We start from the raw sequence: 26187 nt of genomic DNA on the forward strand, positions 1-26187 counted from the left end.
CACTGTACTAAATAAACCAGACGCTGCGCCGTCGTGAATTTTTGCAAAGTAATCATCGGAATCTTTGAATTGATAAAATGTGCCACTTAAATTCGTTCTGACAATTTGTTTCAATAAAAGCTTCGATAAAAAAATTTAAATGGACACGAATTGGCGCTACATCAAAATACGAACCCGGCACCTCACGATGAAGGAACACACCTTCTACATGCATATGAGTTGGCAATAAAATACTATTCGTAGTTGTGACTAAATAGAACAGTTATATTAAGAACAAGACAGTAACACTATATCAAATTTAATACTATAGCGTGCAAAAGATAACGATAATGGTTCGTCGACATGAATAAGTAGGTAGTAGTCATACTACAAATACGCGGAGCTGGATCGAGCTAGAAATGTAATCGAGAGAACTTTACTAGTGCCATTGAAAGCAATGTAGCGCTATTCAGCACTCCTTCGACATTAAAATACTTTATTGTGGAATTTATGCGACCGTCAACCTCTACTGCTAATTCAATGATTTTGATTTATCTTATATAAATAATATATATATATATTATTTATCTTATATAAATAATATATATATATATTTATTTATATTGAAAAAAAAAACGAGAAGTGTCGTTGGACACCCGGTTTGAATTAAGTTCACAACATATGATAATTAAATGGCAATGCCAAAATTGTTATTGAAAATCTCGTGTGTATTAAAACAACAACATAAAATATATTTAAATTATTTTATTTCATAGAATGAGAAAGGCAGACAGAGAGGGTAAGAGAAGAGGGCATAACGTTTTTTCCTTACGTGACGATTTCTGCCAGCTAACTCTACTGTAAGCCGCTTAAAATAACATCATTCCAAAAAATAATGTATAATAAAAAAGTGCCTAGATGTATCTTGATCTTCCTACTCTCACAATTTTCCTATCGACACACTTGGAGACAATAACTACAAAATACTAATACTAGGTAGACAATAAGTCTTTATTAAAAATGACTAGCTGCTCAGAACATTTTTTCTCGCGAAAAAAGTTACTATTCCAAAAAGTGGGTAGCGCTTTGCTACACATTCTATAACTTTTCTCAATAAATGGGCTATCTAAAGTAAGAAGATATCTTCGAATGGATTTTGAGATTAGCGCTCCCTAACTAAAAACTTCATCTTCATAGTACAGACTTAATATAAATCATGAAAAGTTAATTTAATACGCGACATGTATTTAAACAAATAAATCAAACTAAAAAATCCTTTCTCAAAAAAGAATCGATTATAATAACCGTGTAAATAAACTGTGAAGATAAAAAAACTTGAAATGTAACGTAAAAATATTATTCATCTGAAAGTTACAATAACAAAGTAAAGGTATGGCTATGAAGCTACAAAAGAACTTGAGTAGTATGAAACTTAATACATATTTATTTTTCACCCTCTTTATGCACTCCGCCGCGCGTCACGGTTCATAAGCATCACATAATGCCATTTACAGACAATACGAGAAAACGCATACGAAGCGAAACCGTGCTTTTATGATCGTAATAAACGAATACCTCCGTTTAAGTTTTGCATTTCAAATACTATATTCTATTACAATAGCGTCAGTTATTTTAACGTTTATTTTCGAATCATGTTTGTGCACGTATATTTAAAATCAGAAAATATTCGCAGCTAAAACTCATTTACGAAGGTAAATAAATTCGAATACACTATAAATAATATTATTCCACCTTTTTGTTTAATAAAAATATTGTGTATTCCAATATTGTATTTCAGTGCGATTGTGCTAATCCCATCTGGAAGAACAGAATGTGTTGATAAATGAAAATGCAAGCGTGCGTAATTTCAGCTGCACAGATAGCCACCCGCAGGCCGCAGTCTCGAGCTAATATTGTATGAAATAAGAGCAATCGTGTTAAAATGTACGCATTAACGCACAGGCGCCGTCTATCGGCGACATTTTCATTCTACTTGTCGTCGACCAAGTTGACCACGTTGTATAATAATTATATCAATAACTTAATCATTTTATTATTAAATCTTAATCGTGACCGCTATTTGCAAGATAATAAATATTCATACCGAATATTTTAGATTAATATCAGTCCCTCGGAACGCGCTTGGGTCACAAGCAAATATCAACGAAAATTGATTTTGAAGTGCTTTACACTTCGTGTGCCTTTATCTTATTATATATATTTTATTCAAATTAAATTTGATTTTAAATTTTAAAATATTTTAAATGAAATGCGCAGATTCCTTAAATTTTGTTATTAATTGACATCATGTAAATTACTAACAGTTTGAATACCTAAAGCGGTCTTATCTGCAAGTAAGATTATTTGAATGATTTAACTAAAAGCGCTCGTTGATTATTTCAGAGGTCATTTGTTCTTTTCGATCGGATCTATGTAAAAAGAGCTACACTGTCCGGCGCCGGCGCCGAGCGTCGCGACGTCGCCTTTGTTTGCACATCGCGCATGTTCTCTATTTACGCAAGTACGTTTTGTTTCAATAAACACGTCGCAAATTGCTTCAGACTGAACACACTTCGCATTTTACGTCTTAAAATATTTTGCCTAATAAAGCGGCCGTGAGCCCTTCGGGATCAGTTGAGGCTGTGAAATTTTAACACTTCTAAAATATGATTATTTTATTTGTAAAACCCAAACAATCATTTTGAATATATTTTTGGATGGACTGGTAAATGTAAATAATCAATATAAGATACTGGGTCAGTTAAAAGTATCAAGATAGCGGAGTTGCCTACATGTTATAATTGAGGCAAGTACTCCGCTGCGTAGTAGAGCACAGCACAACAATACGTTAAACGTGTAACGATATATCAAACACCATTTAATATAAAACATGACTTGCTTTGATCTAAAGATTAATGTTTGAGGTAAATCGGAGTGGTCGTGGCGCCAACGCGGGGGCCGGGCGCTTACCGTCGCGGCGCGGCCGAGTCACGTACTGTTTGAACCACAAACGACGGGCCTATTATTCAAGACAAGCTTATAATCTAACCGCAAACGACTAATGCCTCCTTATTAACTATTGTAAAAAAAAACATATTCACCCAATGCAATACCGCAATCCGGATGCAAAGACATAAAGTATTCTCTTTAAAGTTGTATTTTAAATTGTCAAAATTGATTTTTTTTTTGATTGAAGCATCTTCCAACCGTCCGTGTCCGCGGAGAGTAGTAACCTCATTTATATAAAGTTTAAATATATAACTGAGGCGTGAACGATCTCGCACGTCCGATTTAACCTACACAGTAACCAATCATTCAAATTAAGAAAAATCGTTTTACATCGTAAAAAAGTGATCCCGTTTCCAACATCAAAGCTCATTTTCGCTGTGTAGTGAAAAAGATGCAAACAAAATTACAACAAGGAATGCGTTGCAAGCAGGGACACCGATCTCACGAAAATAAAACGTCGATTGTACGCGGCATCGGCGTGCACAAAACAAATTCCTCGGAGGCACATGCAGCACACTGAATTAGATACACTCGTGATCGACTGCTCGGTGGTCGGCGATACGATGTCCGATGAACCATGAACGCTCTGTAAGCGCACACGCACACGCAGCCGTCCCTCATTACTGCTTCTTAAGTCATAGCTATCACGCGAAGTTATGACTTATCATTTATCGTCCTTACGTTTAACCCTTTGGAACATTTAATGTATATTTTATCTTTTTCTTCACTAATTTTCTCTCTTGATTTCGCAAAGACTTAGTCTTCGCTATTCCTTTGCTAAGGAGTGTTTATATATTTCTGTATAAATAAAGTATAAACCATTTTCGTTCCATAACATTCTGGTAAAATTAATTTATACCAAATTACATACAAATTACCTAGGTACATTTTGTTTTCTCTATCATCTCTCTCCCTCTCTCTCATCTCTATCTCATCTATAGTGTATTAGGACAACGTAAAATAACATATTTGCTAATATAATTAATGGCTATTGTATTGTATTTTCAACTACCTAAGATGACTAGGATTATTTGAATAAACCGTACCATATCAAAATATATTATAGTATACATCTTCCTAACAAAAATGACCAGACTAACTGAGTAGACAGTTCTCTAGATTTTATAAAACAAATCTTCGTTTCCCGACATCGGTGCGCTTAGATCTCTTAAACTGCGCAACGGTTTTTATAAATAAACAATGATTTAAGAAGTAGGTTTATACACACTTATTGCATTAGAGAAAAGCCGAAGAATAACAACTTTTCATTAACAGACGAAAACTTTTAGAAGTACATAAGTTATTGTACCCGAGAGAAACCCGGGAAGAATACCAAGTTCGCTATAAATATAGAGTCTTGATTGCTAGGACGATTCCTTCATTTCGTAATTAAGAGGCGCGCTACGAAAGGAATTTGCGAAACATTTATTTTCAAGGGTCGTGTTGTAATACGGCCATATACCTCTTCGGGATCAGATAAACGTGTCGCTCTGAAACTTCACAAATGTTACAACGTAAACAATGTATTAACACTGATGCTGAATTGGTTTATAAAAAATCATTGGCTATAAACGCTAAAAAAGTAAATTGTTTTATTTTTACTTATCTATGTTTATATTATAAGCGCGAAAGTAACTCAGTCTGTCTGTCTGTCTGTTATATTTTCACGGCTAAGCCACTGATTGGAATTTGATGATATTTTGTATGAAGCAAGCTTTTTATACTTTTTTATAACTAAACCTTACGACCACCAACACAAAAACTAGTTCAATATAAGCCACAACTTTTTGAGCGAATTATACATGACTATATTAAGGAATTGCTTTAGATTCGAAACTACAGTGGAATTCTCATTAGTCATGTCTTACAGTTATGCTTAGCTCCCTCTGCAGTACACGCTGATATTTTATGTTCCTCGATAAGTATATTTTCTAAGTATATTTGTATTTTTCCTAAGCACTTCAAAAAATATTTAATTTCAATTTAAAAAAAAAACGATCTATATTTTTTATAATCTTTTAACTAAATCCTTCTTGTTTTAAGCAAAGATAGGAGATTTAAAGAACATAATATACTATATTCAATTGATGATTACATTTTTTAATCAAGAAAATATTATGGTATATTCAATGAATACCCTTTAGTCCCTACCCTTTATTCAATTTTAAGAATTGTATAATTTGTTCCGGAGATTACGCCCTATATACAAATTTACCTTTATACAAAATTATTATAGATAAAAAAAGCGTGGAGCCAATTTTTGTGGATTTTACGCAGGATGTATAATTTTAAGCAGAAAAGGAACTTTAAATTCGTTTAAATTAGTTTTCTAACGCCCCTTTTCATTTTTTAACGAATATAAATGAAAATTACACTTCAGTTAAATTTTTTCCATTCTTTGTTCAGGAAGTAATGTTTGAAAGGATCATTACATTTTTTTATTAGTACTTATAAAATACGTATCTAAGCATATTGCCACTTTTAAACGTCCTTAAACACTTCTCCAATGAATTATTTACTTATAATATTCATTTATAAAACATACAGTGCCTCATATATAATATATAAGGTAGCAATTAAAATTTTAGTATAAATAAATATTAAATATATGTATATATTAATAATAACAGTAACCTAACATATAATGTAATCGCCGAGAATTATATAGCTATGTACATATGTTTACGAAACTTTATCTTCTTAAAACAATGTAATTAATTTGACATTAGACACTTCCGGTGTCGAGGTACTTTTAAATTAGTTTTATTATTACAACGCAGTTTCAAGCAGTTTCAATTAAAAAATTATAGATTTTACTCGTTTTATACGGCAAGGAGTGTATTGAAATTGCGATAAAATAAGACACAGTCGGAAGGCATAGACGGCAGTCGGCCAACTGGACTTCGTAAGGCGACAGTGAATCAGATTTCGTGCGCTTTATAGCTATGAGTTTTAGATAAACTTTGTTGTGCCACAACTTTTTTTTTAAGTCACATTCATTCAACAAAATAGCTTTGCATACATTAAAATATTACGCGTAGTTTTTTGAAGGAACAACATTAACATTAATTTTAGTCTACATATGCAAAAAGGTCATAGGATAGACACAAGTGCGTGCATGACGAAATTTAATATTGTTTTGCCACAGTAATTTGATGTTAATAACCTTAATCAATTTAAAATTAATTTATAATATTCTCGCTACGCAAGCGAAACGAATTTAGGACGCGCTCTCAGACGATCAATTAACGAGACAGTGAACAGCGAGTATTTACACACACGAAACGATTGAGAATTTTGCGAGCCTAAGGAAACGTCTCGAGGAATGACGAAAAGAGACGAGTACGTTGACATCGCCGATATTTGCTCGCAAAAAATGTGTGTGTTGTAAGTTGTGTTCGCTAAAAAGGCGCGCAGACGGCGTCGCGGCGGCGGGTCGACGGCCGCGCCCGGAATAACCACCACCAGCAGCTATATTTGCAGCAGCGGCGCGGGCGCAGGGGGACACCAGCGCGTGCCATTTCTGCACCAGCCCGGTGCATCTGAGTAATGGCATTGTAATGCTCTCGATATATCCCACTCAGTGGATCCGAGCGGGCAGACGAGCTGTCGGCGACGTCGTCGATGGTGACCGCCCCACGCCGCGAACAACATTCGGCTCCGGCGAGCGTTCGTCGAAAGTGATTCATTGTCACTACTCACGCCGTACAGGAGGAATTTTGCTTTTAAATTAATGGCGCATATATTTTCTCAGTTCATTATTGGAACATGTAATTGTGCATTACGAATTAGTGTCGGCAGGAATGATTATCCAGATCGAATGTAGGCAACGAGCGTCCATGTGTAGGTAATCATGAGAATCAGTCGTGGGAGCCGCCGTGCCTGTCCAATGTCATTTGTCATTGCCAGTTCCTGTCACTTCATATGTACGCATGCTTTCTCACATTTGCAATTACCTTTTAAGTCGAGAATTTGCCGATTCAACAAAAAACAGCCATTGAAATGATAAACGATGACAATCAAGTGACATTTAATGTAAAAAAAAAAATAGGTAATTCAATTCTTTAAAATACGCATGTCGTAATTTTCAAGATATAATTATATTATGTATTTGAATAACGAACGGCCTGTCATAATTTATTCAATTAATATTGTATTTATATGGAAGTTATAATAAACTGACTAGATCTTTCGAAGTGTCATATTACAAAAGAGAGAGAGGTCACCCGAAAACGGAATATTAATCGCTATCATCAAAAAAAAAAACCATAAAGTTGTATGTCGTTCAGACAATTTCCACATGTGTGGATAGTTTTCGCGACAGATGGCCCGTGAGTCACCAACCTGTTGCGGCGGTATTTGTTCCGAACGAAATCAAGACGATATCAATAAATCATTACCTCTTTGACAATTTTAATAAGTTTCAAATTAATTCTTCACGTTACCTCCCGAGACTAATAACTATTAATTAGATATATCCAAACAAAGACTGACTACTATTAGTCGTTATGTAAATGCTAAAAATACTTACATTATTTCATTTTCTAAATATCAAGTAATACTTTTCATTGTATCATATATTAATTTATTATTTTATTATTAACCCAGTTGTAATACGTAGTTAACATTATAGACGAGTTAAGGTAGTGATTCTTTCTGAGGACAAATATAAGAGAAAGCTTGAAAGACGAAATTGAAACGAAACACGCTAGAAGATTGTATCTCCGTGTACCGCAAAAGGAACGCTATGTTAACAAAATGAGAAGATACTAAAGTTCCGGCTCGAGGGACATTATCGGCTTAGCAACAAACAATGTCAAGTTGGAAAAGCATGACATCAGTCAATATATATTGACTAAAGTAAGAGTGACATCACCAATTTAAGAAATGAAATTGAATCGACATCTTGACAGACATCATGCGCGTGCGTACGTATACATACGTATAATAGTGCGTGACGCTGAGTACGAAATGATTCGCCAGTGAATTCATGCAACTTCAATTAATAAATGAATATTTGTAAAATGGACCTGGTTGAATCACACAGTAATTGTAATCTTATCATCTTAAATATACTATCTTTAAATTCGAATATTTCATAAACATTGGACTTCGTTTTTTGAAAATCCAGAAACAAATTCAGTATAGAGCTATTTGTGTTATTATTACGTATTCCTCAAAATATTCAATATTTATAAAATTTAAATGAAAAGTTTTTCATTTTAAAAGACGCCAGATATACCAACGAGAAAATTCTACATATTAAATGGATAAGCATATATCACTTACATAAATACTGGCGGTATTTAAGAGGTCATAAAAATGATACATGATTAAAAATTCTTTTACTTTTAGATGGCTAATGTAAATGTTGACTTTCAGACATTATATTTTATTTCGCGACACCAAGAAAAGTCTGTGACAATTGAAATAGATATGAATATCTTTATGTCTGGGTTATAATTAGTCATAACTATGCAAAACATGATTTTGTACGAGAAATAAACCCTTATTACATTTTGAAGTGCCTTGTCATGTTTTTTATTATAAAATCAGGATTTCTTTTCTTATTTAAGCAAAGAAATCTGACCCAATAGAAATAAAACGTATTATTATATGATATAGTATTTAAGTTGATACAACGTATACAGCATGTTTTTGTTAGTTGCACAATTTATAAATATTTTTTTTATTTATATCTACTAGATTAAACCAAAAAATAACCAGCTTTTTTCAATGTTTCTTTGTCATTTAATAACAGAAAGTAAGTATTATAACAAAATAATTTATGTACTTATGATGAGAAGCATCAGAGAGTGTTACGATCGAAAAAAAAATTCGCCTCATTTCGGTAACTATTTACACTTTACGTTTACGTCAGTTCACGGAATCAAGATAGTTTGCATACCGTTGAAAATATATTTAATGTGATAGAAACGTACATAACTTTAAAATATTTTAAAATGTTTTCCTGTCAATCAAGTGTGAAAGAATACATTAATTTAGTCAATTTATTTTCTATTAAATTCGTTTCAATAATTATAGGTGAATTGGGTATCTACTTACTTACGGTGTCGTTTAATTATAAATTAATAAAAAATAACCATAAGTCTTACATTATATTATATTTTTCTTTCGTTTTGAGATTTGGCAATAAATAAAATTGTTTTTTTTTTTCGAATCAATAGCGTTATGAGTCCTGCATTTTTGCTTATCCCTAAGTGCACGACATTAATATAATTATTGAGTTGAATATTTTATTTCTTCAAATAATATTAAATCAATTATGTAACAATCAATTTAATCAAGACGGAACACACAAATGAATACAATAGCAACCCCTGGATAATTAAACTCTATTCGATCCGGTGCCTGTCGTTATCAATATCTTGTATGTCTCCGTCCACATTATCTTTAGCTTATTATCCCGATGCTCTTTTGATATTCTTAAATGATCCGTCAAATTAAAATAGAAATTATATAAGCATTTAAATTAATAATATAATACTTATAGCCTATTCCAGTCGAATAAATATAATAAAATTCCACAAACATTTTTAACTTTGCCGTTTCATAGATTCAATTCATTTAAAAAGACATAACATACATATATAATTGTATTTAACTAACATGACTGTATTTTTAGATATTGAAAAAGAGTAACTACTGAGTGTCTTGCCGGTTCTTCTCTGTAGAATCTACATTCCGAACCAGTGGTAGCTTTACTTTAAATTGTTTGTTAAATGACGATTCAAATGTGCTTGTAAAAGCCTACTTGAATAAAGTATATTTTGATTTTGATTTTATGATTTCAAAGAAGGAATGAAGACAAACAAATATTAAATTTACGTATATGTTAATACCTCCGCTATATTTTGCACTATTGACCAGTTCTTGATTAATATATATTTATTTAAATTACAATACTACTCTACTTTACTACCTATATCCACTTTAATTCCACTTCCAAAGTTCCGATAGCAAATCGTCGACGTTCAAAACGCAAATTAATAATGAATATCATAGATTATTTAAGCCCTCGAGCAATGTTATCGCGTGAATTCAATGTCAATATTGTTGGGTCAATTATTTCGGTTTTGTCCTCTTGTGGTTGTAATAGACTATATATAGTTTACTATAGCACACATCTAATTGCACAGAATATTCTATTTATGAGTATTTAACTCCCTTTTTAATTGCGAATCCAAATATTGTGCTACTAAACCAAACGCATGTACATATAATGTTATTATTATTAATTCACTTCTCTTCGCTTGCTCTCGGTAAATACACTAAGGAATACTCGACAACATGCCCACGATTAGAACGCTCGATTCTCGATAAAAAAAGTGCATTAGGATTAATTACTTCATAAATAAATAACTACGCGCATTTATGCGTTAAATCTTGAGGTACTTATTTAGTTCAGGTATTTATAAAATATAATGTTCTTCACTCACAATTTACATCTCCTGGACAGGTCTTACAGCATCTACCGGGTAGGAGCGTGGGCGTGTCGCAGGAAGGTTCCGGACATTCATTCTTTATGTTCCGACAATGCACCTTTGCTACAACCCGACGCTTCTTTTGTACCTAGAGGAAAATTTACTGTTACAAAAGTGATTCTTCTTAAAATAATAAAATAATTTATCTTTGTAAACTTGCATTGTTACTGCAACAAATGTGCAAAAAAATGATAAAGAAAAAAACGTTTATTAAAGTTTCAATAAAAAACTGTTTCAAATGATTTTTATTTAAAAAAATGAAATAAACATTTATTTCAAAGCCGATAAAAATAGAGCTATGCCCATACTTACCGATATACACTCACATTTGATGCAGTACATCACACCGAAAGGCTGTCCGAGGTCCGCGAACCACGTCGAACCGAGTTCTTTCGCTTGTTTCCCGAACTGACATTCTGTAACAATTAGATATGTACATATTAAACCATAACGAACGAGTTGACCCCGCAGAAATTATTATCTAGTGGTTAAAACAAATGAAAACCAATCACAACTGCACAGCACAACTGAGTTTTCATATAAACACATTTGAGTTTATAATTGATCGTCAGGAAAATTTGTGCAAAAACCTACATGTGTCGAATGAAGGTATATATGTATATATTCTACTATAGTTATTTATTTTATTGCATTCAACTTCTTAATCTAGGAAATCGGAAAAATATTTCAAAAAAATCTCTAACAAAATAAAAAAAAGTGTATAATCAATATAGAGGACAACTGAAACAAACTGGAAACCAAAGAGTTCTTAGTTTTCTTAGATGCCCTTATCAGGGATTTGGCACACACCATGATCCAAATATCAATAGTGATTGAATAACGCCAATTAAAAACCATTAACATTCAATAAAAATATTTGTACTACAGGTACGTTCTTAATATAGATTTTACGTCTAGCATTTTGTTATTGGTGAATCTGTAAAGCGGCGGGGGGTATTCGGTAAGAAACAACGTCGTAGCTGCTTTTAGTTATAACGGACACCTTCACCTGGCGGATTTATCAGCAGAGCGAAATAGCTGGAAAGTTGCAACCTTTCCAATGTACAACAATGATAAATGTATCACGATCGTCGACAATTGTTTTAACAGTTGGAAATTTCATTAATTAATTTAAAGGCGCGGTCACGATTTAAAATGCCACTTGAAATTTTAATTAATTACACGGCAAAACGATAAATAAAGCGAAGCTTATCTTTTATTTAACAGAAATCATAGATTAACCGCATGTGGCCTTAAAATTTGCAATTCGACGTATTCGAATGACGTCGAAACCAAATAAACGGATATATTTTTGATCTTCCAAAAGTGGGATATACGACGTTTAATTTAATATTCTCTCTCATGATTACCGGCGCGCCGCCGTGACGTGATGACGAACATGTCACAGGCTTTTAAAAACAAAACACCACAGATATAATTATATAAAGTGATGCGCCGCGCCAAAACAAAGTAATATCTTTGTATTCGTTTGATACTTTCAAATCGAAACTATCTACTAACTTGTTAAATACGAATTGCATATTTTAGTATACTTAGTTAAATAATAAAACACACGATAATGAATAATATCAAATTGTAAGACTTCATTGATTTTTTTGGAAAAGTTTTTGTGCACGTGATTATGAAATGCAAATAAATGTCACGATTATGGCTGATTATATACGGTCGGACGTTAACCAAATCTATTTTAATTAATAATCGTGTCGATTGTTTTACACGTGTAAGATTAATAGTTAATTTAATAATTTAATAGACTAAACCGGTGCCCGCAGGTTAACAAGACACATTTACATGCCGCAGTCGAGAGGACATCTAAAAATAAAAGTCCAGGTTGTAGCGTTGAAAGGTAGAAAACAACCGCGTAATGCATTCAAAACTTTAACAGTATCTATTTGCATCCTAACTAATGTGATTTGTCGTAAATAAAACGGGTTTACGTAGCATTTACTTTAAATATTGTCACTTGACGATGACGTTTATAATATCGACACATCGTAAAATTGAATAAACTAGAAACCTATATTTGTTACGGTGAATATTTTATTTAACAATTTAGAAGTCTCAACGCAATGGGAAAGAATAAATTAATACTATTATGTAGACATATGTGTACTAGTCATAGCCTTTCTAATCACAATTTTAATTAATGTTATTATCTAGTTGAATAATTACTCATGATTCGTTCCATATGGATTAGTACGTATTGTCACCTATTACCCTAATGAACAGTGAAAGTCAGGCTACGCATAATAAACATAGAAATTACTAATGCATTTTACAAACCACGGTCATAAAATAAATGATAATATATGCATTTTCGAGAGCCACTACGAAGGGCTGGTGTGAGCGATTCGGTGTGGTAAATAGATCACTATCAGATGGCTTAGGTCGATAAGGTGGCCCGGCCTCTATAAATAGGCGTCACTGTTATCGCCTTCTTGTAACTATTTAATTAACCTCACTCTACGAGTGCACTGATAGTGGCCGAGACACGTTGCGTGAGAACATATTGATCTTAATGTCAATACGACTTCACACTACCCTGCTTTCTATCCATATGTTTCTTTCGCTACGGCTCGGTATCCGCGCCATTATAATGAGGATGGAGGGAGCCTTGGATAAGGATGCGACAATCACGCGTCGCACTTACCATGTCAGACGATAGACTCTGACTAAGTAATCGTGGCAGCGAAACGTCTCTATCTACATAAACTATTTTTGTCGTAAAAGGAAAAGATAAGCACTTATGTCTTTTAAAAAATAAAATGATCTTTTTTGAGTCAATACTAAAATAAAAACAACAACCTAGTTGCAATTTTGTCCCTTCGCACCTTTAATTAGCAAATTTATACAAAATATGAAAAAATGTGAAATATATTCACAAATTCTTACAGCAGCGATGTCTATGTGCGGTGGTGACCGCTTACCATCAATGTGGACCATTCGGCCGGTCGCCCATCTAAATCATAAAAAATAATAGTAAAACTTTTGACTTAGCTACAAACCAACGGGACTTTGAAATGATCACTCAAAGTTTAATATGAAGTGTAGTGTAGAATAGGGGACTTTCTGTATACGCATATCAGTGAATACCTGTAAAAATATTATCTTCGATATGATTTAAGCATATAAACTAATGCAAGACATCGCGTAACCTTCTCCCATGTTCTCGGAAACGTTGGCGCGGAGCCAGAAACGGCTCGCCAGGGAAATGAAGTATTGGCGACGCCCGTCTTATGCTGGTCTCACGATCTGTTTATGGAAATTTGTACCCGATATATATGCAGTTATTTATTTTGAATATACTCAATATCTATAAATTTGTCAGGATCATCGTGAAAATACACGAATAATATGTTGGTTAGCAATAATGTTGCTAATTTAATGCTACAAACAAAAAAAACACTTTGACACTTAATGTATTACTGCGCGAGCGTCGATATATTCACAATATCGTAACATGACTTATTTACTTGAAAAACGTCGGTACAGTATAAGGTAGTTAGTTACCATTTGTCATCTTTGAAGCTTGGTATGCAAGGCCCCACGGTTTCCAATGCATTGTCATGTCATAGATCACGATAAGTATGACTTACATGTCAAGCGGGCAAAGGTATACGGCCGGTTCATTGAAGCATGCTCGAGTCGCTTCAATAAATCCTCAACATAAAAGGGTTGAAATAGGCGTGCGCCGTATTTCAGCAAGCGTGGGTAGAGCATAAATTGTTTGCTGTGAATTAGCTAGAAGGAGTGCACTTTGATATTTAGCCTGCCAAAGCAAATGTTAGCCGACCATCGCTTAGCGCAAACTTATTTTATACTTAACATGTACCAAAATAAATCATTTGTAAAAAATAAAATATTGTTATTCTTATAACTCCTATTTGGAGTGAGAATTTGCGAAATAAATATTGTGTTATTGACTAGTAGCATATGTAAAAATTATAACTAGAGTTATTTGTTTATAAAAACCAAACCTACGTATATAAATATATACAAATGACTAATTTACTTTTCATAAACATCAAATATTTTATTAAATAAATTTCATTCACAGTTTTAATAAAAACTACTTGCTGTTTTGACCTCTTTTTTTAAAATGACGCACATTAAAAAACTGGCTAACGATAATTTAAAAAAAAAAACGATCCAAATGTAAAGGTTACCAGCTAGTTCCTTATTCTTTAAAGCTTAAAACGCAAATACTACGACTAAATAACGTAGCTAAACACTATAAAACTTGAGTCATAATGTTTTTGTATTATTTGTAAACAGCAATTAAAAACTCTATTTGGTCGATCAACACAGACACTAATCGTCGACATGGTTGATTAAATCGATGCGCAACAATAATTCTTATGAGCTGCCGCGATCGACACCTGTTGCTGATATTTGATACTCCCCGCTTTACATAATACGCGTGGCCGCAAGACGACCAACACCTGAGGCCAATGCGATCCTGCTACTGACATATCAAACGAATAAGGTCAAATCTTTCATTCAAATTTGGATAATTTGATTATTAAGTTGTTAATTAGTAACATTGTGAGCTATAACTGAAATAGGTATTTAAAAATAATGTAATAAATATAATCATTTCTATTGCTTTAGATACATAATACATAATACTATTTTAGATAAATTCATTTTAGACATTTTTCGACGCAATCTCTCAAATGTTAACAAAATTATTTAGCTTAGTTCTTACTCCTATTTATATTTTACAGTATTTACCTTTAGATATATTTTTTTAATATTGAGTAACTTGCAATATTATTAGATACGTGATTTATTTAATTATATATGTATATATTTACAGTTATAAATATCATAGGATTCCATAACGTCCAGAGAAAAATTAATCACCATTGTCTATGTTCTAACGGTATCTACATTATTATAGGAAACTAAAAGATATTGAAAACGAAACATTAAATCTTATGGTATATAATCAAATGAATCGTACAAAACGAAGCCATTAATTGCCAATGTTAGCTGATACCGCGCGCACGATAGTGCCTCTTGGGTTCGCGTGCGCTGTTCGTCTCGATTCGATTAATATGGACACAGCAGAATAGTCGCCACACTGACTCGGTCCGATCAAGGACTAATGGCAGTGGCATAACATGATATTATGTATATTTTTTAGATATTGTTTTTTAATTATTTGAATATCTTGTCTTCATAATTAAATGATCCTTAAATCTGGCATTTTTAATTGAGTTACATCATTCTAAATATTAACCACTAGTTTTAAACAGATTCTCGGTACGATTCCATGAAATTATAAAGAATCATTCTTTCAATCAATTTGAATTTTCCTTACTAATGTAGCTTCCTATAAAGGTACTTATTACGAGTACTTGAGTGAGTTAAATTTGTCTTCAGGATTTCCCATTCATCACGAGGCAAGATATATATTCTGAGATTTTATTAAAGGTTATATTACAAGGATTTTTATGATTTTAAAACTACCTATTTACTTTCCTAATTTAATTATAGATTAAATCGCGGTTTTCATATAGAAAATCCGAACCGTATTCTTGTAATCTAACAGATTAAATAAAATTAGTGAAACGTCAATTTTATAAGCACATAATAATTTTAAAAATTTTTTTAAAAAATACCAGGTACATTTAAGTCTTAGTCTGGTATTACTTCATTTTATTTTAAAATAATTAACATTACATATATTATAACAAGAATGTCTACGGTACAGATATACAAAATACGAGGCAAGGCTTGACGACATTGCATTACGGCTTCCTGTTTCTTCTACTAAGTTTCGTTGCCTACTATTGGCATCTTACTGATCTTTTTCACCTTCAAGTCAAGTTTTTACTTGAATTCAATTCAATTAGCGTATGCATTCGATTTAGTAGCATTGAGCAACAATTAAAACACATATCGTGTTTGTGAACGCATCGCTGGCGACAAAGATAAAACATAAATTGTTTCTATATCAGTACGGTCTCGTTTCCTTCAATTTTTATTTATTGTTGTAGACTTCATTGACTGGGTCCGGCGCCTGCTTGACGCAGTTGTGACTGGTATTTCTCGTTTCATATGCCTATAATTCAACAAATATATGTTTATTTCCAATGACTCCTGATTAAAATGCAAAAAGTTAAAGTAACGATTTTTAATTTTCGAAGCAGTTCGTAGTTAACGTAAATATCATATAAATCATCTTGCTTCTTCCTTATTAGTAGTTTATCGATGGACAACATGAACTTTATTCTCTCATAATTAATCTATGGTAGGCGTGAAATGAAACGATTTTACGAGGTGAAGACAGATTTACAGATAGCGAATACCTTATCGGGGGCAATCTGAGATTGAAAATGTGGGTAGATTCATAACAGTATTAAAATGTAGTCTCTAAAATAACGACCCAATAACTATAACTATTCCATAAAGGCGTTAAAAGAACTGATATTTATGTTCGTTTACGTAAATTTTTTCATCGCCTAATCGATTATTAGTCTAATATCATAATATCCAGTAGCAGACAGTGGACAGCTGCCAACTCGCTAAGCAAAAATATCGTATAATTTATTGAGTATCATTCTACAAATGCTTTCGGAATGAGCGTTCGTACAGTTGCACCTCATAAAAACAAACTTAAAAAATATTTTCGCAAATATGAGACGCCATCGGGCAACAGATATAGACAGTGCATATTTTGCGTATTAATAATATTGATGTTATTTCAGTCAAGTTTCTTTGAAAAATACAGCTCATTATAACGTCTGTCCACGTCTCGGGAAAGAGCTCATACATAATTTAATATGATCTAGATATTTGTCTGCATAATTCTAAGGATGTTTGAGGTATTTGCGAATTGTCTTCGTTTTTGATAGTAGAATAGTAATTAAATAATAAACTTCCTTTGTAGTTAAGTCGGTAAAGCTAAGGGACGGGGCTCAAAGCTAAGGAAATTAGCCTGATCAAATTAGGAAGATAACATTGTCACACTCTCGTGCTTCATAGATCTATCTACGGTCGTACCGGATTGCCATCCCATCGGATAATAAGTATGAGGAAATAAAGAGAAGGCACTTATGTTTGCACACACTATTGTCTACCTGCTATGATATATTTCGCGCTGCTTATAAGTACCTATATTACAATTAAGAAAAGGCGGACAGCAAAATGTTTTCTATAAATGGTTATGAGATACTCCACGAAAAAGTTAAATACTCGAACTATTTTAGTAGCTTTTATTTAATAATAATTAAATAAAAGCTACTAAAATATAATATAATTAGTTTAATTAATGCCTGTTAGTGTGTACTGATTTTACATTTTAATTTCGAACAAGTTCCACAGAACTAATCAAGCTGAAATTTTCCACACGCCGCTTTAACTAAATTCAACCGTTTTATTTGTAAAATTACTTAAACAAAAGATTATTTTAATGCGCCCATGACGTAATTTCTACATAGTTCCTATAGTGACACACCCTCCCAACCAATGACATGCTGGAATACGAAACATTGCGATGCTGAAACTTTTTTACAAGTAATTTTATACATGTATCCTAATAACACTAATTTATTAACGTGGGCTCTTACATAAAACAAAAACATCGACTAGATATTGCGGTACAGATAAAGGGTACGTGAAACATTATTATTAAACGCTATGAGGTTTAACACATATCAGAAGGGTTCTCTGTTATTGAACAGAGCTATCAATCAAAGGACAAGAATGCAAATTTTAATTGTGGTCGGGCCGGGTCGATGTTGCGCGATATTATGATCGCAATTTATTTGCGCGACGACGAGGCGCGGGGCGGGGCGCAATGCACGCACTGCTCTAGGGAGGGAGATAACCGCCAATTATGAATAAACTAGCTTTACTACTATGTTAATAAGACTTGAGATTTTTCCTCGACGATTTCACTAAGCGAGAACACTCATTAATGGTTTTGTGTCTCCGTTATCAGACCTCGTAGAAAGCCTTTCGCGATAACCTATACCTACAGCCGAGAGATACTAAACCGTTACGTTTACGGGAATCATTTTACTAACATATTTTATTACTAATGCCTAAACGTATAAACCTTAATGTGTATTAGCGGTGAGTTTATGCGAATGTCGGATCGAGTCGGTCATAGCGCCTATAGGGAAATGTAACGGTTGAGGTAACGATGATAAACGCACTGGGAAATATGTCGGATTTATTTACGACTGGTAAACTCTGTCGAAGAACATGAAATAAATTCGTTTGATGCTTATAAAGACGTACTTTTGATCACCCATACTTTGTTAATAGTTAACTTATTAAAACTTAAGTATTTCATATCGCCCGTGAGGTTTTCAATGTGGTCCGATAGGGCGAACGAAACGCGCCGCGACGGGCGTGGGCACGTCCTCATTTCTTAGGCTAAATATAATTTCACTTGATCATTTAATTATATGGAGATTAATGGGCGAGCAGAGATGCCAACATTCACGTTAATAAAGTGTACAATATGGCGTGAAACATTTACTATTGGGGCGTCACAGCGACTTAGAAGCGTGCGAGACTTTTGTTTATGTTGTGACAGTTGGTGGCCTCACTTCACTATGATTTGTAACGTATAAAAAGTAAAGTATTGTATCATAAAGTTTATCGTCAGCGCTATAAAAAGTACAAGGGACACTTAAACTATTATATATTATGTTCCAGAAAATTGTTAACATGAGCCGACAGACGGTAAAAAAGTATATAAGTGCCAATTATGACTATTTATCCACATTCAAGGCACAGCAGTGAATTGAGTAAAGGGTCAACAATACGCACTCGCTGGCGCCAGAGATAAAGGAATGAGGTAAAAACATACAACGGCGTAATTAATATTCTTTACAAGTTGATACGGTGTTGATTAACAATCTTTATATGTGAACGAAATTTCTTATTAAATTTAAATAATTTCCTAAATAACGCATTTCGAATATCGTTCAAACTACATTCACGAGTGGATAATAAGATGTAGATAATTATGATATTACTATCCAATGTTATAATAACAACTAAAAATAAACTATACTTATCCAGTATAATTAACGAATGATATTTTTATATCATTATCGCTTCAAGAATATAATTATTCTAAGAAAAACATAGCGGCGGCAAAAGTTAAAAGGATTATTTATACTTGTTTGGTGACAGAGCGCCTCTCAGCGCCTCTGGCTGACCTGATTATAATTTAATTTTGGTTTCAAAAACTTTGAACCTCCCTTTAAGATATAAATTACCTTATTATAATCTTAAATCTTTATTTTGCGCACTTTTAAAAGATATAACGTCTCTGTAACTCTTACTTAATATATTAAATTTATTTTATGATAATAATATGTTTATTAATAATAATATTCAACACTATACAGCTAATACTCCTGTTATAAAGTGAAATTGATATGCAATGTCTAAATGTTTAAAGTCATGCGCCTAAGTAAGGCACACTACACTGACTTTAACGTCTGTTCTCATAGAAGTTGCACTCCTATAATATCTCAACTTTACCTCACACGATCACTCGGCGAGATTCAAACGACACCTCTAGTGAGGCCAACGAGAAATATTGACTTTATAAGATATATATGTAACCATATTTCATACAACTTTTGTTTCGATCAGGATGTTTTTTGCTATAACCCTTGTGTTCACTGCTAAACTTAATTTGCATATTAAACGTTTGCAACTTAGTATTCTCTTGGGTTATGCAATAAATTCATTTAAACCAATCTCGAGGAATTGCATTTTGATATTCGTAAAGAGTTCTTCTGAATTATGACCTTGCAACAAGGTGACGATTCCTGAAAGTTAATTTAATTATTTCGTTCTCGTTTATTTCGTTTCATGCTGAATATTAATACAAAATTAAACTGTTAAGAGTAGAATGTCTACATATTTTAAATAAATTGCAAGTTGAAGAGGTGTGTCGCCACAAAGAACGTCTCGCGCCTGCCAGACGCGGCATCGCACCCTGCATGGTGACGCGCGAGGATTTGAATACAATACCGCAATAGCTCAGGCTCGTCAGCGCTTGAGCATGTATAATCATCTTCGAGGGCTCCAAGTCTACGACATTCTTCGTATAACTATCCTCGACATAAACGATACCGCAATACAAATCTGTTAACCTCTTTGTAATTAAAGTTACAAATCGCGAAGGATTTAAGTGCCAATTGACTTCCAATTGAGATTAATAAGCTTGAAAGGCCCAACGGTTACTTATTGATTTCGTGCCTACATATTTCATCCATTGAACATTACGATCAATCCCCAAGGCTACATTCCACCGGCGCCGCGCGACGGCAGTTGCGGTCGCATATCTCAATGTGATTTCTGTTACTCTACTAACTAGCTAACAGAAATGTCGACATAAACATGTCTGTAATGAAGATAAACTTCTTGTTGAATTGTTAGAAATATTATAAAGCGTGGTCGAAGTGGGTGTGAGCTGGTGTGCGAGTGCGCCAGCAGCGTGCGCGTCGCGCCACCCGCCAGACTGCGCCCACTCACCCCGCAGCACCTCACCGTATTCTATTTATCTCCACTGACGCCAGCGAGGGTAACTGGAGGTCAGTAAGTGATAGTATTCAGTCATGAGCGATTAGTCAATGCCACAGAGCACACGCTTTATAGAGTGTTCGCACTATCTCAAGCTATAGAAAATTACACTTGGCATCGAACCTTCTGAGTCATATTCCAATTATTCTTTTTGATAGTTGCTTCGTATTGCTTTAAAAATACATCTGGTTATATTTTGTGGAATATTTTTTTATATGAAATAATCGAGTCGTTCGCTTTTCAATTATTATATAGATAAAAAATACAAATAATCATATGTTTATCTCAGTGAAGTCTCAACTCCTTGTCTAAATCAACATTTCACAATAACTTATGTATATCTGAAAATAGCGATATCCTAGAAAACGCCGCCGAAACAAGTTTATTTCCAGCGCTGGGTACAGTGACACCGTCTTTAGTAGACTGGATGTCCTCGATGAAGATGCAATATTGGTTTCAGAGAGGGCAAAAACGTGTAGACAATGGAAAATGTTGCGTCCTCGATAGTGAAGATGGCGGTGGCGGCGACCGTCTGACCGTTGCCTATTTGGGAACTCGGCCTCCCTATTTGGAAAGCTGTGCTTCAAGTAAGATCGATATCGTTCTGTAACTGCGATGCAGCATACGGTGTGGCCCGTCAACAACCAATCACCTACCTTTAAGGTTTACATTTTTATTACCGTCTTCTATCGGCGTGAAATGGAAAATGCAGCTCCTATTAAATAAACTAAACACGCACAAGTTAATCGTTTGAAAAAATAAAAGCGTATACATATTTATATAACAGACCCGAGACTGCATAGTGGATAGCACACGCAAATCTTTACCAAAGATCGCGGGTTGAGATCCGGTCAAGCGACAGAGTTTTCCTGTGCTTAATATGTGTTTATATTTCACCTACATATGTTGGCTGAAATTCTGACACAAATCGTGTTGAGTAAATTGGAATCTGCGTTTTCCCAGAAATAGGGCATTTACAGGAGTTCATATATATTCTCTACTTAACGGAATTATACCGGATTATTATATTTCGTGACTCGAAGATAGTCATTTCAAATCTTGCTAAATGGAAGAAATAGTAATTGAATATGTTTGAACAGCAATTAGAACTTCAATTTAAACCACATATGTCACGAAATCATCATCGTCACACAAAATGGAAAAATACATATTGTATATTTTGAAGTCAAGGTAATTTACATAAGAAGGACATAATATATAATGACTTCTCGTTATTATTTGCTGAGCGAATGCTCGTACAAATCCACGATCTTTATAATTTCTATTACAATATCATATCATTTATTCGATGTAACAAAATGGAAACCACATTATCCAAGTTATAAACTTCAGAAATACAAATGTACGCAATCGCAATATGTTTGTTCTGCATAAATTACAAGGAGATAGGTCGTAAGGTTTAACTATAAATTCCAAATATATCTAATCTATAAATGAATAGAATATTATCGGACTTATACGTACATTCAGCTACTATAACTTTTGATATATCTTACTCCGGTCGTAACGTTGGCGTTTCTATTTAAATATACTACTAACCAATACCAAATTTACATCGACAGGTCTGATCATAAAACAGAGACATTGTAGTTTTCTTGCTCGTACGTCAGCATTTGGTAGCGACATAACTTAATCTCTATTATTTTAGACGCATACGCTCCTATACCTAATGCCTCATAAAATCTCCTGGCTGTCACATAAAATGTTGTGATAAAATTGGCAAACTATTATTTTACTCATATTTTTATTTTACCTAAACCTGCAAAAAGTATAAAATGAAATTAACATTGTGTACTACAATTTTTAGTTTACGGTGAAGTGTTTTCTGATACCATTGAAAACGTGCGTAGGTGTGACGACTGCGCGTGCGCGTGCTGTTAAGCTGAATGAGTGCTCGTTAAAAAGCGACCCGCCGTGTAATTAGCTGCCGGCACAACGTAAAGCATTAAAAATAAAACAAAGTCGCCCTGTCCCACGGCCCTCGGGCGCCTCGTGACTACTCTCACGGATCCATCACGAAACTTTACACTCGTACTGCATCTTATTAAGTGTTATGAAAGGTCTCTCGTAAGTGACAGTGCCTTTTAAGGAGAACCGAACGCCCTTTGCGAACTCTGATACCACTGTTGACATGCCGCCCCACGGCGTCGCTCTTCGTACATTAAGGTATCGCATTAACTACACCATATACCATGGTCAATTTTAATTGACATAAGTAACAGTAATTTAAATATTAAACACAAATTACCCAAGATTCATTAACAAGTAATCCTTGGCAAAAAACCGTTGTAATTTACAATTTCTTCCTTGATACGTTGCATACCTTAAATAGGCAAAAGCAGTCGCCGGGGGGCGCTATTATCACGTCAGAGAGTAGACTTTATCTCTCAATTTAGTGATAATTTCATAAAGACAAGAAGGCGGCGTCAGGCCTGGCGTCAAGCGCGGGAGGTCCGCACTTGCATCGCTTAAATAAACTACTAATTGCAAGCCGCTTTAAAGACGCTGATCGATAACACGATAATGCGTTTAATGCTGGTCCTGTGTCGGTTCGGAATATTTCATTTAGATCGATTCACGTAAACTTCCTTCTGATAAACGTTTTCTCACTTAAGCTCGTTTGGTACAATTAATGTAAATGTAATTATAATGTGTTATTTTTGACGGAAGAATAGTAATAATACTGGTTAGCGACCTTGTGGTAATTTTGGTTTACAATTTGTTACGTTTCGTAGCAAAAGGAACTGAAACTCGGATTTATACAAATTTATTTAGTCGAGTAAATTAAAATCAACTAGGTTACTTTGTTTTAAGGAGGACGTTGATTTTGAACCTCAGCCTCAAATGCAAATAATATTAAATTACGTAGCACACCATTGTTTAACTTTTTAAGCACATTTTATAAAAATTGATTCAATATCGTGACAGAATAATTCATATTCTGTGTATGTTTCATATTGTTTTTGATATTTCTACCAAAAAAAAACTTTTGAAATATCTAAGTGCTAAAAGTCGGAGCCTTGGATGTGTGCCTATTCAATTTACGTCGTTTTAAAAAACATTCTGAACTCTCCAACAACAATCAACCTCAGAGACAGAACTAAGCTAACATTACTACTTAACTTGGCTAGCTTTAAAAAACACTTTCAATTAACAACGCAGTGTATAGTGTTTCTAGAGTATTGTACTCTATCATCGCTATTTAAATGATCTACATAACCTTACAAAAATAACTAGTCAGCTCCATAAACTCACCTAAAATTTGTTATATAAATATCCTATGTAGGTATTACATATAAAGGATAAATACATAAGAAAACATAATCATTGCAGCATTTGCATTGGGTAATTGCGTTCTCTATTTTAATATGCAATAGGTGCGTTTCTTTAAGATAGAATCGATATCGAAGCGCGAAGAGATGCGTGCCTTCACGTCCATTTTACCTCGTAGGCGCCCCTAATATAATAAACAATTTCCTTTTCAAATAAAATCGCAAGCACACCATATTCATTATAAATATTTGTAAATTATATACGTGTTTAAATGTGGACCAGTCGCTCGCAACTCAAAATATAGTTTAATGATCTTTAAAATGAGTTACTTATTTTAAGTTCTTCGTTACTACTACGAGTAGTACTGCTTCCTTCTGTTTAAGTTCAAGATATATTTATAATGTTAGGAATATACGCAAAAGTCTAAATATAATAGCTCAAATAATCTAATATATTTCGTTGAATTACATTGAAGTGGTATTTAATTAATAAAATATAGATGTCATTACACGTTATATAAATGAACACGGACTTGTAATCATAGACGTCATGCGGGATCATCTGCGTTGCATATATAGTCTAAGACCGCTCCGCCGGCCTGCTTAGGACCCTCCGACCCCACAGCTTGGCTTGAACGCCCTCAAGAGAACACAAATTGCGACCAGTTACATTACATGCATTATTTAAACACGACAACCTTATAAGAAAGTAATAATGTTATAGTGTACGTATGTCGCACGCGGTGAGTCAGCCGGGGCGCATTGACCCTCGCGCAGCCGCCGACGCACACTATTCCTGTGCACACTACGTTGTTTGATACTCAAATATTACATAACAAACAGTTTATTGACAACACACTTTAAGTAGAATTAAAATTCATAGAAAAAAATAATTCCTTAATGATGGAATTTACTTTCAACATATTTTTTATTATAGTAACATTATCATTTCTTACGAAAAAATTTTAAGTAGTCCAATTGTTTTTATTCATGTAAAAAGTATTAATTAATGAATAATTTTCTGTGTAATTTTATTATTGTATATGATATATAATCAGATTACATTTGACAGAAATACCAAAATAAAGAAATCGTTCATCAGAAATCTATGATATAAAATATAGGCTCTATTTTAAGCGGCGCTTACATTATAGCAATCTATTCAATCTTTGAATATTCGCATAGCCATTAGCGCATCAGTTCTTCAGAAAGCATTGCGTGAATGTACTCTGGCGCGTCAGTATATCATTCATCAGTTGTTCTGTACGCGTGTAAATTTGCATACTGCAGGTTCGGTCTGGCGGGCATCGATGGAATTAAAAGAGGGCCGAGAGGGTCGATCTTGTGTCGATACTGTCACATGACTAATGGAGCAGGCGCCGATCACCGATATCGACAAATAAAAATATACTCGGGCCACCGCCGCTGGCGATGCGACCACAGTCAGCCGGCCCGTGCACCGTCACCGACGCGCGTCGCCCGATGTGCGCAGTCCCGCACGTTCGCACCAACACATAACACGCCAACGCTTGTAGATGCAAACTCTGTCTATACGAAACAGCTCATCGCGCTTCTCGCATACCTCTAGTGATGATTTATTTAAAAAATATATATATAAAACTGAGATACAACACGCGAATCATCCGCGAGCTTTACATTTGAAAACATACTAAATATATTCTTTCTATCTCATTTAAAAAAAAAATGTTTCATCTAAGTTTATTACGAGAAGGCAGACATATATTTGAAAAAAGTTATCGTCTATTAATAAACGCGATGTGAATGTTACGTTTAAAAATACACAAACGCGTGACAAT

General features: G+C 33.9%; 1 protein-coding gene across 2 annotated transcripts in view; it reads right to left on the reverse strand.

Annotated features, from left to right (window-relative positions):
* LOC113403323 (dorsal-ventral patterning protein Sog) overlaps positions 1-26187 on the reverse strand; it is a 72029-nt gene that overhangs the window by 29496 nt on the left and 16346 nt on the right. Inside the window, exons 2-3 of one of the 2 annotated variants that reach the window (XM_026643827.2) lie at positions 10806-10909; positions 10449-10581 (exon numbers count right to left, since the gene is read on the reverse strand). In XM_026643827.2, coding sequence (XP_026499612.2) covers positions 10449-10581; positions 10806-10909 — 237 coding nt within the window. Of the gene's footprint in view, positions 1-10448; positions 10582-10805; positions 10910-26187 lie in introns of those variants that run through there. The other variant, XM_026643828.2, reaches the window with a different exon arrangement.

This window comes from Vanessa tameamea, chromosome 13 (assembly GCF_037043105.1).
Source record: "Vanessa tameamea isolate UH-Manoa-2023 chromosome 13, ilVanTame1 primary haplotype, whole genome shotgun sequence".
In the NCBI taxonomy this organism is placed as follows: domain Eukaryota; kingdom Metazoa; phylum Arthropoda; class Insecta; order Lepidoptera; family Nymphalidae; genus Vanessa; species Vanessa tameamea.